Here is an 18,032-nt window from a genome sequence, read left to right on the forward strand (position 1 = left end):
AGTGTGAGTTTATTATATTTTAAGGGAGATAGAGAGCATATAAGAGAGAGTTTGGGGGACAAGGATGATTAAATTATTGTATATTTTTTGACAAATGAGGAATCACGTATAATTAGAATGGATGGTCTAATTTTAACATAAAATTAGACAAACTCAAGCCTACGTTCTTCTAACAAGCTCATTTCATCTCACTCTAACCCAATACTATCCCTAGACATCTTGCACCAACCTAGTCGTCACTTCTCTTCTCCTTCCTTTGTTTCTTTTTGAATCTCAAGCTACATCACAAACTTTACAAAATAACCCGACAATCTGACCGACTGAATTAAACTAGTCATTAAATGAATTAAACTAGGAGTATTCATGGATGGTTAACCGTCCCGATACGACATTTCGATTTGGTAACCGGAAGTTTTGATTCGCTCTTTTTGTAAATTGTAGTTTGGATTTGATTCAATTTGCTATTTCCAGTACGGTATTTCAGTTAACTATTAACCGTTATTCAAGTTATACTATTATATCTGACTTAATGTACAAATATATATTCTATTTAGTCTATATAATTTAATATTATATATTACCTCCGTTTCCTAAAGATCTTCCTTGTTACTGTTCCCACAGATACCAAGGAGGGTCCATTTGTGTGGGGTATGGGGTGGTTAAAGTAGGAGAGAGAAAGGGGTTAATATAAATACATAAATAAAAAAGGGTTAAAGTAGGAGAGAGAAAGGAAGTAAAATTGAATTAATAATGTAATGGTGGACCATATGATAGGGACATGAGAGGGTAAAAAGGGGAAAAAATTTCCAAATAAGTAATAAAGTAAAAGAGGGAAGATCTTTTGGAAACGCACTTAAACGGAAAGAGGGAAGATCTTTAGGAAACGGAGGGAGTATACTCTAATATAAAATGTATTATAAATGGATAATAAATTCATTGGAAAATATATTTAACATTAAGAATTCACTCCATTTCCTAATTATAGTGTTTATTAGTACTAAAGTTTCCAAATAATCACATGCTTCCTATAATTGTTGTTACTTAGTAGCAAATATAAAAATTAATGTAATTGTTGGAAAATGTTTCATAATAATAAGATAGAGAAAAAAAAATATTTCGATTTTTCAATTAAGTCTGCGCTAAAAACTCATAGCAGTAATCGTACCATTTAACCATTACTTATATCGGTTCGGTAACCGTACCGTTAAAAAAATATAACGTTACGGTTACCACCTATATAAACCGGATTGTATTTCGGTACGGTTTTTGGATTTTGGTTTTTTGTGAAGACCCCTAGATTAAACTAGCCATTGTATGGATTGAAGAATGTGATTGTTGAATGAATTAAACTAGTCAATTAAGTAGATCAAACTGGTCAATGAATAGATTAAATTAGTTACTATATTCAGAAAAGTGATTTGTCTTCTTCTTAATATTGGGTTTCGGCCATTACTTATTTTTATACTAAAAGTAGACAGTCTCTTACAAGACCAACTAATGATAAATAAAGCACAATGATCACATCTTCAAAAAACGGATGGAAAAGGAAAGCGAGTAGATCTTCGAAAAAACGAAATTGAAGGAGTATGTGGTCATTATTTTCCTGATCAAAAATCTGATAATGGAAAGTTCGTTGTACAACTTTTGTACCAAAATATTTGTACTTTTTTATTGGTAAGATAAATAACAAATAGGCTTTTCTTGCACATGATTCGACCCTGCACTCTTTTGGTACTTTTATGAGTATAGTCGAATAACAAGGGAAATAAGAAACGTTAGATCTATCAAATCGCAGTTCAAAAGGGTTTCTTGTATCCGCTCCAAGAGAACATAAAATCACAGTATTATGCATTTAAGAATAGCAATTCTTATGCTTAACACTTTACAAATTTTCAACGAACTCAAATTGTTTTCATTAATAATATTATGGCCTCTAAATATGCATAAACAACCTAAGTAGAGTTGATCAAATTGAGCTTGATCGGATTCAAAAAATGCTTGGGCTTGTGTAGTTCTTTGGGCCTAAGTTCGGGTCGACTCACATTTTTCGGAGTTGGGACAGGTTTTTGGCACAAAACATCAGCCCGAAATTTGGCCGGCCCGACAAAGTGGGTATTTTTAGGACAACCAGGCTCACCATTCGATCACCTTTAAACCAAATATACCAAGAAAAGAAAACTAAAATGAATCCCTAAAATCTAGATAAATCCTAACAACCTTAACCTTGGGCGGCAAGTAAGAGTAAATACACGCCTTTCTTGCTTTATTTTCCTAATCTAGTTAGAATCCTAATGTGCTTAAAGTAAGAAAAACCTATTCCAGATAGTATATCAAAACTTATAATCAAATCTAAATAAATTAAAGCTCCTAATTTACATAGAATTCCTAACAGAACTAGGAACCTGAGGGTGGTTGTTCCTTTGGTTCAATAGGGGCAGGAACTTGTTCCTATAACATTACCTCCACTAGTTCCTCTTCTACTGCCTTAGGCATTTTTCTCTTTTGAGAGGAACTAGAAGTTATGCATCCTTGGGTCAAAATTCCTTCTTGGACAGAAAGGTCCAAGCCAAACAGATCTTCTCCTTCAATATATTACCTTGCTTAATTCCCAAGGTAGGCCAACCAGTGGTCTTGACTTTAAAGTGGGAGAGAAGAGAGGTGATCAGTGCTCCATACCCAACAACACAATGGTTCCCAATACAGTGGTTAGATGTTGGATAAAGAGAGAAGGAAAGTTTATTTGAATGCGGTGGTCGAGGCAGAACATGTAACATATATCTAGGAGACCCACTTCATTCCTCTTTTTAGTTCGAGAAATGAGTGCTCTCCAAACAAAATTAAACATAATTTTATGAACTGGAGAGAGAAGGTTGTGATTGATCTTAGTTTGGCTAGCAATTCTCCTAAAAGATTTGACAATGTCATCTTGCGAGAAGTTCGGAAAGGAGATAGTTCCTTTCCTCTTAAAATACAGATCAGTGCCTTTGCAAGGAACTTCCCATATTTTTTCTAATGTTATTTCTTAGACAAATTTTATTTTCTTCCTTCTAACCTCAGTATTACATACTCCATCAGTGTTGATGAAGTTTACACAAAACTCATCCATGGCTAAAGGAACCCATGCATTGTTAAACGCGATTTCAAAAAGGTACTCCATACCTTGTTCCTTTAGGATTTCAAGAAGTTCATTGAATTGAACTTGCTTGGCGCATTCCAAATCAACACAAAATCCTAAGGCAGACTTTGAATCACTTTATTCCACTCTTTTCTTGGAGGAAGAAGCAACAGTTCCTTTTGGAAAGAACATGCGTAGCTTCTTATTTCCCTCAACTATTTTTGGGGTTTCTTCTTCATCATCTTCCCAATCAGTTTTCTTCTTCTCATACTTGTTCTTGATGACTCCAATTTTTTCTCTTCTACCGTCATTTTTGTTTCTTGAGAATTATCGATTTCTAGGGTTTTGGGTGAAGAAGAGGGGTTTTCCATTTGTGAGTTTTTGGGAGTTTTTGCTTTTGGAAAATGTGAATTAAGAGAGGTTTTTGCCATTTGGTAAAGAGAAATTAAGGTTTTATGTGGTGCGAAGAGGTGTGAAGGAGATGAACAATGGTGAAGTTGAAGGATTTAAGAAACACGGTTTTGGAAGAGAATAAAGAAAAAGAAAGAAGATGCATGTAACATTAAACAAAGGGTTACACACATAAAAGTAAAAAGATAAAATAAAATGAAATAAAAGAAAAGGTCAAAATTGAATCAAGACTTGATAAATTTTCGGATTTTGATTTTTATGGATCTTTTAAATTTTTAGAAAGAAATAAAAATAAGGAACATGTGCTATATGAACAACTTATGCTAAATATCAACATTCTTCAAATCATGCATGTTTCTATCACTTAGGAAAAGTAAGGGGAGTATTATGTGACATTTTGTGAATGACTTTATTCTTTTGAATCCTTGTCTATGTTTAGAACATTTTAATTTGCAATAGGTAATTCATCACAGTCACTTAATATCACATAGAGTAAGACAAATCAATTAAACATGGGGGATTGAAACAGGAACAATTACTTAAGTTTTATTCAACCTAACTCAAGCCTTAATTTTTCATATCCATCTCTTTGTAGTGGCTTGGTTAGTATATCAGCAATCTGATTTTCATTTTGACAAAACTCAAGTTTAATAAAAAAAAAATTCCATATTTTCTTTTAGAAAGTGATGTCTAATGTGTATATGCTTAAGTCTTGAATGATGCGCTGTATCATTTGATATAATAATAGCACTTGTATTATCACAATAGATAGGAAAACAATTAAAGTTTATTCCACAGTCACATCGTTGTTGTTTTATCCAAAGCATTTGAGAGCAACATGCAGCAACAACTACATATTATGCTTCAGTAGTGGATAAAGCAACCGAGTTTTGTTTCTTAGCTTGGTACTCCAAGAGACTAAACTATGACTAAGAAATTGAACCGTACCTGAGTTGATTTTCCTATTTACACAATCTCAAGAATAGTCAGCATCAACATACCCTCTTAATTCAAATGTGTCACTTCTTGCATACAAAAGCCCAAGATCATTTGTTCCTTTGAGATATCTAAGAATTCTCTTTTCTGTTGTAAGATGAGAATCCTTGTGATCTGCTTGAAATCTAGCACACAAACCAACACTAAAAGCTATATCTGCACGACTAGCAGTTAGATACAAAAGAGAATCAATCATTCCCCTATATTTTGTTTTATCAACCCTTGTTCCTATGGAATCTCTACTTTGCAGATTCGACAATGATCCTTCCGCAGGTTCACCTAAGGAAACCTTGTTACGACTTCTCCTTCCTCTAAATGATAAGGTTCAGTGAACTTCTTGCGACGTCGCCGGCGGTGAACCGCCCACGTTACCGCGATCCGAACACTTCATCGGACCATTCAATCGGTAGGAGCGACGGGCGGTGTGTACAAAGGACAAGGACGTAGTCAACGGGAGCTAATGACTCGCGCTTACTAGGAATTCCTCGTTGAAGACTAACAATTGCAATGATCTATATGTATCTTCATCTAATCTAGTTGAAGTTCCCATAGGAGTGTGATATCTTTGAACTTTCGAGGCCATATCTATTTAACGGTTCCTTTATGCATTTTTGTTGGTGAATCATTGTCCCTTTTTTCAGTTTGCTTAATTTGTAACCCAAGGAATAAATTTAACTCACCCATCATACTCATCTCCAATTCATTACTCATGAAGTTTGAGAATTCTTTACATAATGACTCATTAGCTGCTCCAAAAGATAATGACATTAACATATATTTGTACAAGAAGTATATCAGTTCCCTTTGGTTTTAGAAACAAATTTTTATCAACTTTACCTCTTGTAAAATTATTCTTTAAAAGGAACTTAGATAATCTCTCATACCATGACCTAGGTGCTTGCTTTAACCCATAAAGAGCCTTGTTAAACTTGTAGACATGGTTTGGGAAATTATTACTTTCAAATCCAGGGGGTTGTTCAACATATACATCTTCATTTAAGTAGCCGTTAAGAAACGCACTTTTGACGTCCATTTGATATAGTTTAAATCCCATATATGCAGCAAACAGTGGCGAATCTAGGAATTATGTGATGGGGGCACAAAAAAGATAATATCAAATAAAACAGCAAACAGATTCAATTTACTACTCAAAATTGAACTCAAAATAAAGAAAATTTATTGAAGGAAAATAGTGATAACAAACATAGGTAAGAAAAAGTTTTACACAAATAGATATAATCCACTATAATCTGCAACAACAAAAAGTAATACACTACAATTTGTGTCACAAAATCAGAATTTTTATATGGGATTAAGCAAAAGCAAAATTATGTCAACTGAAATAACTAGAAACAATAACTTATTTCTATAATTCATATGTCAATGTCACTAAACCCCCCCCCCCCCTCCTCTTTTTTTTTAATAGTCAGTAAAGAGATAGGATGATAAGGATAAAGATCCTTCTACTTAGTTTTGATAATTATCTATATTATTGTTGTTAGTATTTCATTATCTCTTTATAACCACCTACGTAATTCTAACTTCTGTTAATATTAGTTTGCTTGTCTTTAGAATATTACAGTTTGTAAACTCTATTCCCTAAGATAGACTTGTTGTAGCCTGTAGCTACATTTGTAAAGGCTATAAATAGCCTACTCTTTTGTTGAAATAGATTATTCAATTCCCCAAACCTTCACATTGGGAATGATGTTAGTGCTGACAGAGGAGAGAGAAAGAGAGAGGAAGTGTGCTGACTGTTGCATAAGTATTTGTGACTTGTGAGGAGTGATTGACATTTTTTTCACCTTAGTTCATTTTACTTTCTTCTTTTCTATTTTTAGGAATGGGGGTACAGCTGTACCCACTGTACCCCTCTAAAAATCCGCCCATGGCAGCAAATGCAATTAGTATTCTAATGGCCTCCAGTCTGGAAACAGGAGCAAAAGTTTCTTTATAGTCAATTCCTTCTTGTTGATTATAACCTTTTACTACAAGTCTAGCTTTGTTCCTTACTATTGTTTCATACTATCTTGTTTATTTCTAAACACCCATTTTAAGCCAATCACTTTTTCCAAATAATTCATCATCTTAAATTCAATGATTCTTCTAGAAGTGCGAAAATCATCTTGGAGTCATTTAGTTCACTGAAGAAAATGGAATTAAGGGAAATTAAGGAAGGGAGTATCTTTTTTGTTTGGTTGAAGTAATGGCTTGCTGGATTCAGCTATCGCGCTTGCTTGAAGAGCCGATAAGAGTCTAGGATTCCTCTTTTTTTTTGCTATCTACGAACGTCAAAAGATGTGATGTGGTATCTTACTTATCTTAGTCTTAGAGATTGGATCTTGTTCAAATGAAAATGAAAAGCCTACCTATCCCAGCTATGAAATCAGTAGAAGGAACACAGCCGATTCGGAAACATTCTCCGATTCCTCTACAGATAATAATGAATTTCATACACATTCATTGTAATTTAATTTTTTTAACTACGAAAGTGATATAAGTAACTCTTAGAATTGCATTTAAGAAGCTAAAAACATATGTATACAGATATTGTCTTATACTTTTATGTATACTATTTCTTCTATGTTCTGTTGATGGATGATGTTTTAATCAACATTAAGCTAGCTTTTGAAAAAACGAGGCAAATACACGAGGTTAGATCAAAAGCAAGAAAGCAAGGTGCCCTTCTTGGGAAAGCAATGGAAATCCATATCCCTTGACAAAAAACAATCCTTTCTAGGTCATATTTCTTGTTTGGATGTTCCTTCGCTTTACTCCAAAACATGTTCTTAATCGCAAGAAAATACTTAGTTTAACGATTTTGTAATATGAGAATCTATACTATACATTAAAAGGTGTTCGTAAGAAAGTTTGTGTGCCACGTGACACTCTCCTCTAAGGATCTAATGCAAATGTTTTATTATCAAGTAAAGCCCTCATTTTAAAAAATAATGTTGTACAAGGTATCGAACATGTGACCTATGAAATGAAAAGTGAAAGTTTAACCATTAATCTAACATAACACCATTGTTTAGGATTTCAAAATAAAATAGCATAAGGTCTTATCACTATATCTCATTAAAAGATTTGTACAAGTAGTTAGATACCTAATCTTTTTATGATAAGAATAAGAGACTATTATAGACATATAAACTCTTAGTCCAATTCCATGTAGAAAGATTAAGCTATTGCTTCATCCCCAAACTTTTAAGGGTTTATTTTTCAAAAATCATGCAATTACTTATCACGTCATTACGTCAATTTTTCCTCACTTGAAAAAAAGTTACAAAAAATAACAACCCACAGCATCATCCGGGACACTCACTAGTTTCATACTAGAACCTGTTCGAATAGTTCCATGTAAATAAGTAAAATCCTTGTCTAGAATAAGCAAGCCCAATTATATGATGGCATGAAATTCAGCATTAAAGAGTGATCATTTATGGTTTCCATATGCACTTATGCAGACTCTTATTTTTATTTCAATTTCAACAAGATTTAGATGGGTGTTCTATATCACAGTCACAGTCAAGTATTTGTGAGGATATTTTTGTTTTTTTTGGCAACTTATTTGTGAGGATTACATACTAATATTTAGGCATGTTGCTCTAGGCTAAACCTGAACTGAACTAAGCTAAAACTGTGGGAGAAAACTAGCTAAAATAAACTAAAATTGTGTCCAAAAGAACATGACCATAATATATGTAAACAAGACCAAAAAATATAAAATGAAAAACAACCAATAGTTGCATTGCGTAGGAAACCTTCTTAAACATGGGTGTTATAGAAACTCGTCTGCATTTATGAAATTGGGTAGTTGAACTGTTGTTAATTATTTTAGAACACATGAACATCTGCGCTTGAGTGTATTCTAAGTAGAAGTCGAGCTTTTGCAAATCACCTAAATTTTCAAAGAATAATTGGGTGTGTAAGGTACAAATATGTCTAACTCTCAATCAAATTCCAGACTAAGTTCATTAGATAATAGAAGAAGGCTTAACTTGAAAAGAACCATAAATTGCAAAAGAAACATATAATAAGGATAGTGAAAGGAATTGATGAGAAGAAAATAGTAATTAGACTGAAACCAATTGTGTCCGACTTGGTGGCACCCCAGTTGCATCTGGAGGTTTTCGGCATGTCTACTCATCTGCGTTTCTACTACCTCATGGAGAACCTGAAATACTCTCGAGCGAGATTAATGAGTCACAATGGAACTTGAATTTTCTAAGTATCATGAGGTCACAATCCCAAGCGATAGCAAATTTTTGGGATTGCTCATGCGGTGAGACGCGACGCTCGCCGTTGGTTGTTCGTTGTTTGGATTGTGAACGTCATCCGCTTCTTCTACCACTTCCATCAGCATTCTGAGGTTTGACTCCACCATCATACGATTGACATGCAACGCCCCCCTTTCTAGGCGCTTTTGTATCAGTTTTCCTTATTTTGGTTTTAGCTGGAATGTACGAACTAATAAAGCTCATCTAGGTGTGTTTGTTTTCGTTTTGCATGTATTAGTATTAAGTTGTACTTTCAATTTTAATTAATGCATGATTTCTCGTTGTAAAAAAAAAAAAATGTGTCCGACCTTACAAGGCTGTCTTGAAGATTTTGGGGCCATGTTCTAATATGAAAATTAGGCCCCCCAAATTTGTAAAAATATAATCATGGAAGGTCGGGTATTAAAGATGGAAAGTTGAAAATTTAAATTTTGATCATTAAGAAATTTATTAAGGATGGAAAACAAGGGTAATTTCCTCAAATATGAAGTGAATTTGTTTAAAATAATACTTATTTTAAGGCTCTTATAATTTTGAAAATATATTGTTGGTTTCCTTACACCTTCATCTACCCGGCTACCCCCTAGACCTTACATAATCTCCATCTTAAGATCTTTTATGTAAACACCCAAAATTGGTTCTAAATAGATCGAGCATATTGTGATTCAAAGACATGATGCAAAATGCTACTTTGACCAATGGTTTCCTCTAATCATGCTAGTAAAGTAACCATAATACTAGTTATGATATTCATTCATATTCGTACATAGATTGACATTATACAAGTAAAAATGATGATATTTCCAAAGCAACAACAAGCACACTCCTCCTTTGATTTTCGTAAAAACAAACCAAAAAGGACCCCACATGCTTACTCATAAATCCAGATTGGCACAGCCCCCACAATTTTGAGTTTCTCTCTCCTCTTTCCTCTCTTTTCTTTAAATCCTTTTCACCACCCCTTTCTGTTCATTTTAGCCCTGCAACCCCAAAAAAAGCTAAGTTGTAATCATAACAAAAGACAACACCTACTCTATTTTAACTTCTTCTTCACACCACCTCCCTCCTCCTATACATATCTTTCTCTCTCTCTCTAAACTTCCACCACCAAAAACAACCAACAATGTTCTCTTCTTCTTCTTCTATTCCTGCATTTTCTCTGCTTCTTTTTGTTCAATTTTGCTTGTTTCTTACTAATGTAATTGCTACTCACCATCAACATCATTTCACTTCTAATTTTACTGATAAAATTACCATTTTACCTGGCCAACCCAAAGTTAGCTTCAAACAATTTGCTGGGTATGTTACTGTGGATCATAAGAAACATAAATCTCTCTTTTACTACTTTGTTGAAGCCCAAGTTGATCCTTCTTCTAAGCCTTTAGTTCTTTGGTTGAATGGAGGTTTGCTTATTTTCCCCACTTTTTTTTTTTTTACCTAAAGTTGTATAGTAGAATACATATTCCATTCTTTATCAATCACTATATTGCTCTATTAAAAGAAGTTTATAGTAACTTTACCCTTCTTCACATGATATCGTGAATGACGAGTTCACTCATCATACACATACACACGGGTGTACTATGTGATCGTATACATGATACGTCCAATATTAATTTTTGTTCATTTGAAATTTTCCAAATAATTTAGACTTGGGTTTTACCATCTTCATTGTACAGGCGGGTAAATTTTAAAATTTTCACGTGGATAACTTGTATGTTAATATATATACCCAAATCTAATACAGTGATTGATAAAGAACAGATGATGTATAAACTAAAAGCTGAATCTCAGGCAAATATTCCTTTTTGTATAGTTTAGCATGTGATTTTTATACATTGTTTTTTATGGGGTAGGGCCCGGTTGTTCTTCCCTCGGTGTTGGTGCATTTTCTGAAAATGGACCCTTCAGACCAAAAGGGAATATCCTGGTGAAAAATGAGCATAGTTGGAACACAGGTAACATCATTTTTTTTTTTCTTTCTGTTTTTGTGTAAAGAAAATTAATTCAATCTTATATTATATCCTGATTATTTGTTAACTAAGATTTTGTCTGTATAATGTTGATTTGCAGAAGCTAATATGTTGTATTTAGAGACGCCAGTGGGAGTTGGGTTTTCCTATTCCATTGATACTACAGGCTATGATGCAGTTAGTGATGCTGTTACAGGTATTTTTATGCAAGAAACTGAATTATGAGAAAATAACCCAGTAAACTTGCAAAGTTTCTATTTTTAGATGTGATCAAACTATAATGAATTGAAAAGTTTCTATATTGAGCTGAGATCATAGTTTTGTGTTTTAAGCCAGAGACAATTTGGTGTTTTTGAGGAGGTGGTTCAACAAGTTTCCACAGTATAAACACAGGGATCTTTTCATTACTGGAGAAAGTTATGCAGGTGAACTTTATTTTGGTTAATTTCATATATATAATTCAAACTTTTGTGGGCTGCATTTCACATGAAAGATTGTGATTGATTAACTAAGGTTTCTTCTAATATTTACTTGTTGATGTAGGCCACTATATTCCTCAGCTTGCAGATCTCATGGTTGCATTCAACAAAAAGGAGAAGTTGTTTAACTTAAAAGGAATAGCGGTAAGTGTCCATTTATGGTTATTTCATCTTCGAAAAGGTTTAAATTATTAGTTATCAGATACAATGGCTATTATACGTAGTACTTCACCTAAGGGTATCTTGTCAATGGCTTTTGGATGGTTATTTTAGTGTCTTTTGGTTTTTTCATATTGTCAAACAATTGTTCGGTAAATAGGTTTTTGAGTAGCTGAAAAGTAATATCTTTATTGAAAAGCTGGTTATAGTAAAATGTTGCTTGATTGATCTTAATATGTATTATCCAAAAACCAAATTTTTGTAACTTCGATAAATTGATAATTAGAGATATTAATTGTCAAAGGGGTTTCTTGGCAAACATCAAAGTCAAATGGTTGCATGTATTGTGAAACAGAGAAAATAGTAAAATCTATTTTAGTTATTGATAGTCCATTATTCCTTCTATGAGAATTGAGAACAAACTGCTAAAACACAAGTGTTATGAAATGATGTATACAGCTAGGAAATCCGGTTTTGGAGTTTGCTAATGATTTCAACTCGAGGGCAGAGTACTTTTGGTCTCATGGACTAATCTCAGATTCAACTTACAAAATTTTCACCTCAGCCTGCAATTATTCACGATACGTAAGTGAGTATTATAGAGGTTATGTTTCACCTATATGCTCAAAGGTGATGAGGCAAGTTGGTAGGGAGACAAGCAAATTTGTGGACAAGTATGATGTTACCCTTGACGTTTGTATCTCTTCAGTGCTCTCTCAATCCAAGATTATTAGCCCCCAAGAGGTAACATGACCTTCCTAGCACATTCTTTATTAAACAGAGTTGGGTTTCTGTTTCAGTGTACACCTTTGGTGGATTTTAAAATATTGTACTTTCTGGTTCTGAATTTCAGCAAACTGAAGCTGGTGGTGAGAGCGTAGATGTTTGTATCGAGGATGAGACAGTGAGTTATTTGAATCGGCAAGATGTGCAGAAGGCTCTTCATGCTCGGCTTGTAAATGTTCGTCGATGGGAAGTTTGCAGCAAGTAAATTTCCCCCTTTTATAATACTATCATGTAAGCTATAGACGTGAAACATGCTGCTAAGTACTAACCACCTTGTATTGTTGGTCGATGCAGCATATTGGACTATGAGCTCCTTGATGTGGAGATACCCACAATTACGATTGTGGGTTCACTTGTCAAGAGTGGAGTCCCGGTCTTGGTTTACAGGTAAAATGCTTATAGGATATTTCATGCTCTTAAAAGTTTCAAGCATACAATTATTGTTACAGGGGAATTAGTGTACGCACTTCAAAAGTTGTAGTACTTTACACTCCTACTTGGAAAGTTTTGAATGCCAAAATCATTTTCCATGTGCTAAGTGTTGTGGTTTACATATCACTTATGAATGAGGCTTCCCTAATATATAACCATTGTAAGCAAAACTTGTATATCATCATTTTTTTGTTGCAATCTTGGGGAAATAGTGTTTTTGAGATTTCACGAAAATATAGAGCTGTATTTTGGGATGTTTTTCTTTTAAAATTACCAAAAATGTCATTCTAGTATGCACTATCTTCATATTATAGTTATAAATTAGGATTACTCTTGCATCTATGTGGTAAATAATTTTTGTTGCAAATATTGATGATCATTACAGCGGAGACCAAGACTCAGTTATTCCACTGACTGGAAGCCGCACACTCGTGCATCGTTTAGCCATGGAACTAGGGCTCAATGCTACTACCCCATACCGAGTTTGGTTTGCTGGAGAGCAGGTAAAGAGAACATTTTAGTACACAATATTATGGATTTCACAACTCATTGGATATATATATGATCAAGGTAGTAATTTGGCTTACTCTACACTGTGAAATGCAGGTTGGTGGATGGACTGAAGTATATGGGAACATATTGTCATTTGCGACCGTAAGAGGAGCAGCACATGAAGTTCCCTACTCGCAACCGGCGAGATCACTTGTGCTATTCAAATCTTTTCTGGAAAGCAGACCTCTTCCAGAGATGCTTTAATCTTATTTCAAAATCATTCAAATAGCAAAGAAAGATAGTGATTTTTCTTCCAACTTTTTTTTGTTAGGGTCATTTGCAATTGTAAAGTAGGAGTAGATATGCTTGTTTTGTGATGTGTTAGTTGAATAGAAAGAAATTAGCATGAGATGAAAAAAATGATGGCCTTTTCTGACCCTTGCAATAAAGGGAACAGGAAAGGGAATTTTGAGTTTTTAGTTTAAGGAAGTGAGTGCCTGTCTCTGTGTCTGTGTTTGAGATTGCTCAAAGGCGTGCATTTATGTCTTTTAAGCTTTGTACAAAAAAAGGATCCAAGAGAAAGAAAGAATAAAAGACTGTTTCCATGTATGACTTCTTTCATTTTTGTTCTTTAACATTTTCCTTTTCTCAATCTCAAGTTGACTTATTGCCTTCTATGTCAGTTTCTATTAAGATGATCTTTTTGCAAAGCTTAATAATCAATAATAACATAAAATGTATACCGTTGCTGAATAGGGGTAGGGCTGTAGGGGTAGGCATGCAACGTTAACCAACTATTCTTGCTGTTTTAGAGAGGTCTACGGTCTACCTCTATTATTGTGAAAGGAATAAGATTCTAAGACTATTCCTAACAAACAATAGATCATTTAAAATCGTCCATAACTCCTTGTTACGCATTCAAAGGCCCAAGCCAACCCCAATGATCAATATGTGTAATTAAGGCTTTGTGCTTTTTGTTTCAAACAATATACAAACACAATGCTAATTGTTTGGGCTCATTTTCTGGACTGGCCCATCTATGATGAAGTTACTAAAATACTCCTGCCTCTAGGAAATATAATCCTCCACCAGCTGAAGCTGACTGAAATACACTTATTTACTCAAGGTCTCATCCTCTATAAACAGGGGTTGTCTCATCAAACAAAGGTATTCAATTCTCACTTAACTAAACCAGAGCATCTCTCTCTAGACTTGCTACTTTCTCTCTCTACCTCAATCTCAACTGACTTGCGCGTCGGAGGGGCTTTCCTGGGAACACCCCCCGGCAAGTTTTTCATTGTATTTTGCAGGTTTATCGGAGACACTACACTTACTTTTGACAGTTTCTAGGCAGAAACAGTTTGGCACCGTCTGTAAGGGATCTTACATCTCAAAGTCACGTACCGAGAGCAACATGACTCCCGACTGAAGGAAGACAAAGGCTTTTCACCTGGATCGAAGAGCTCTCATCCTGTCGTCATACCACACCCAGTGTGGAACCAGCTCATTAGGAAGATGAGTGATCTACCTCTTGGGATGAGCAGAACAACCTCAACTTCGGAACTAATTTCCTCTAAATCCACCTGCGTCACTGCGACTAATCCATAGAGGATAGTCGACCAGCTCAACTAGACATTCAACGAAGTATTCAAGAGCTCTTATCCGACACGCCACAACTCAACTAAGGGCCTCATCTTCAAGCTTGATTAACTCCACTCCAAGTGGAAAGGAGGATGCCTGGGAAGAAAAGGACCGAGAAGGTATTTCGTATCACAAATCATCAAAGAAAGTGTAAAGGGACCCCTCTCGGATCCAACAAGCACAAATAAGGAACATGCAACCTCAACATTCTCAGGATTCTTTCTAGCTATCATCACGAATTGCCCATCACTCAACACTTCAATGTCGAGCGACGACACATAAGCCTGTTGAGGAGAAATTAAGGAAGCAAAAGGAGAGGCTCCCTCTCGGGAGTCCACCAACAACAATCATAATGTGAACAACGCTCAGTCATCAGAAGAAAGCTCAACCAACTTATCCAAAAAGGGCTAAGTGTCATTTATCATGCCCTACTCGACATCCGAGTAGCGGCGTCCCTGCGAAAAATACCTCCTCGGGAAGCAGAGGCTCATTAGCCCCCCGAGTCGAGAATATCTCCAATTGCACCCTCTCGGTTGTGAGAGGAGTGCCCAACTAGCTTAGCAAAAAATAGCTAAGTATCGCTTATTAGGACTTACTCGGCATCCGAGTAGCGTCGTTCCGAGAAAAGAGACCTCCTCGGGATTACTATGAAGGGCTCATTGGCCCCCGAGGTGGTGCATTACCCTTATCGGCCTAAACAAGGGGTACAACACTTAGCCAAGATTTGGCTAAGTATCTCAACACCCAACTAGGGAGTATAATGGAGGGGTCATCAGCCCCCGAGCTGGGGCATTATTCTTCTCGGCCTTGCCAGGGAGCTCAATACCCAACTCGGGATTACTATGAAGGGGTCATTGGCCCCCGAGGTGGTGCATTACCCTTCTTGGCCTTGCCAAAGGGCTTAATACTTAGCCAAAATTTCGCTAAGTATGTCATCACCCTTCTCGATTCGGGAGAGTATGTAACTCAAAAAGGAAATAAGATCGACTTGGGAAAAGCACCTCGGTCCCCCTCCTAGCTAGTCTGTTGCCTAGCTTGGCTCGGTAGCCACACATATATACCCCCTGGAAAATATGGGGCTCCTTCTCCTCCAACTCGGGATACTTGAGGGTTTAACTCAGTGACCTGGCAAGATCAAATGGACAACATTGTGTCCACTGCTCGGAAAATTTGGGGCTTCTCCCCGCTCGGGAATGTCATCTCGGTCCCCCCTTGAGGCTCACCCAGCTAGATCCACCTCGGAAAACACAACATTTGGGGTTCTTGCACATCAGGGCACCTAGAAAGAAGGCGAAATCTCGAACCCTCCCCCCCTCCCGGGACCGACATGGTACTCCAGACCAGTAATCTTTCTCAGGTTCCGCTAGACGATCGCTTCGGGAAGGAATGAGGCTATCCGATCCGTTCATCTAGTGTGAGGCTAATTGATTGAACCCATCAGCTGGTCCAATAAATGCACTCGATGGGGGTATGATGGTGTTCGTCATCCCCTCGAGTCAAGAACTTCTCCAATGGCATTTCCTCGGTCGTGGAGGAGCTCCCTGACCGACTGTCATTATCCGAACAAATCAACCTCTTCGGGAAACATGTGGCTCATTATCTCCCCGAGTCGAGCGCATATCTCGCGGTACCTCCTCAGCCATGCGAGGAGTACCCTATCACTTAGTAAAAACAGCTAATTGCAAACAAATCAACCTCCTCGGGAAACATGGGGCTCAATATCCCCCCGAGTCGAGCATACATCTTGCGGTACCTCCTCGGCCATGCCAGGAGTACCCTATCACTTAGCAAAAACAGCTAAGTGCAAATAAATCAACCTCCTCGGGAAACATGGGGCTCATTATCCCCCCGAGTCGAGCGCATATCTCGCGGTACCTCCTCGGCCATGCTAGGAGTACCCTATCACTTAGCAAAAACAGCTAAGTGCAAACAAATCAACCTCATCGGGAAACATGGGCCTCATTATCCCCCCCCCCCCGAGTTGAGCGCATATCTCGCGGTATCTCCTCGGTCATAAGAGGAGCGTCCTAGCAACTTGGCCGAAAAACAACTAAGTATTGTTAATTGGACCTACTCGGGATCCGAGTAGCGTCGTGAGACCTCCTCGGGAAGCATAGGGCTCATTAACCCCCGCGAGTCGAGAAACTCCTTCATTGGCACCTCTTCGGTCATAAGAGGAGCGTCCTAGCAACTTGACGGAAAAACGGCTAAGTATCGTTAATTGAACCCACTCGGGATCCTAGTAGCGTCGTGAAACCTCCTCGGGAAACATGGGCTCATTAACCCCCCCGAGTCGAAAAACTCTTTCATTGGCATCTCCCCGGTCGTAAGGGGAACGTCTTAGCAACTTAGCCGAGAAACGGCTAAACATCATTTTCTCACTCGGGCGTGCATAGCGCCACCTCCCGCGTCCCGCAAGGCTCGCTGTCGGGGATCCCTTATCCCCTGACTCGGGACGTTAGGCCGGACCGAGCATACGACGTGCCAGACGCACTCGGGCGTGCATATAGCGCCACCTCTCGTGTCCCGCAAGCCTCGTTGTCGGGGTCCCTAAGCCCACGACCCGGGACGTCAAGCCGCACCAAGTGCCGCAACCCGCAAGACCTACTGTCGGGATCTCTTAGCCCCCGACTCGGGGTTGTCTTATAGCGCCACCTCCCGCATCCCGCAAGGCTCGCTGTCGGGGATCCCTTATCCCCCGACTCGGGACGTCAAGCCGGACTGAGCATACGACATGCCAGACGCACTCGGGCATGCATAATGCCACTTCCCGCGTCCCGCAAGCCTCACTGTCGGGGATCCCTAAGCTCCCGACTTGGGATGTCAAGCCAGACCGAGCGTTCGACGTGCCAGACGCAATTGGGCGTGCATATAGCGCCACCTCCTGCGTCCTACAAGCCTCGTTGTCGGGGTCCCTAAGCCCCCGACTCGAGACGTCCAGCCGCACCAAGTGCCGCGTCTCGCAAGGCCTACTGTCGGGATTAAGGATGGAAATGGGTGATGGATGATCCATCATCCACTTAACCCGGTATTTTAAATGGATGAAAACCCGAATTTAAATGGATGGAAAGTGGGTGGTGGGTGAGAATTTTTTCATCCGTCACCCGATCCATCACCCGTTCAACATCCAACTCATTACCCAATTATTAAATTTTACGTGTAAATTACTTATATTGTATGTGTTTGATATAATTATTTTATATTGTGTCACTAATTTCTTTTAAAAATATACTATATCATCACCCGTTTAGCATCCGACCCACCCGTT

At 37.5% G+C, this 18,032-nt stretch overlaps 1 protein-coding gene across 1 annotated transcript; it reads left to right on the top strand.

The window, feature by feature from the left end:
• Window positions 1-9,752: 9,752 nt before the first annotated feature.
• LOC104893903 (serine carboxypeptidase-like 45) lies at window positions 9,753-13,732 on the top strand. The gene is made up of 10 exons (XM_010680039.4): window positions 9,753-10,205; window positions 10,659-10,760; window positions 10,876-10,971; window positions 11,108-11,200; window positions 11,319-11,398; window positions 11,873-12,157; window positions 12,267-12,400; window positions 12,494-12,586; window positions 13,017-13,134; window positions 13,238-13,732. The coding sequence occupies exons 1-10, from the start codon at window positions 9,926-9,928 to the stop codon at window positions 13,385-13,387; spliced, it is 1,431 nt and encodes a 476-aa protein (XP_010678341.1). The 5' UTR covers window positions 9,753-9,925; the 3' UTR covers window positions 13,388-13,732.
• The last annotated feature ends 4,300 nt before the right edge of the window (window positions 13,733-18,032 follow it).

The sequence above is a fragment of the Beta vulgaris genome, chromosome 5, assembly GCF_026745355.1.
Source record: "Beta vulgaris subsp. vulgaris cultivar EL10 chromosome 5, EL10.2, whole genome shotgun sequence".
Taxonomy (NCBI): domain Eukaryota; kingdom Viridiplantae; phylum Streptophyta; class Magnoliopsida; order Caryophyllales; family Amaranthaceae; genus Beta; species Beta vulgaris.

Bases quoted from the DNA above. Each gene is read 5' to 3' on its own strand.
- LOC104893903 (XM_010680039.4), top strand. From the start codon at position 9,926: ATGTTCTCTTCTTCTTCTTCTATTCCTGCATTTTCTCTGCTTCTTTTT. The intron at 10,206-10,658 runs GTTTGCTTATTT...TTTATGGGGTAG, and splicing joins AGTTCTTTGGTTGAATGGAG to GGCCCGGTTGTTCTTCCCTC. The intron at 10,972-11,107 runs GTATTTTTATGC...TTGTGTTTTAAG, and splicing joins AGTTAGTGATGCTGTTACAG to CCAGAGACAATTTGGTGTTT.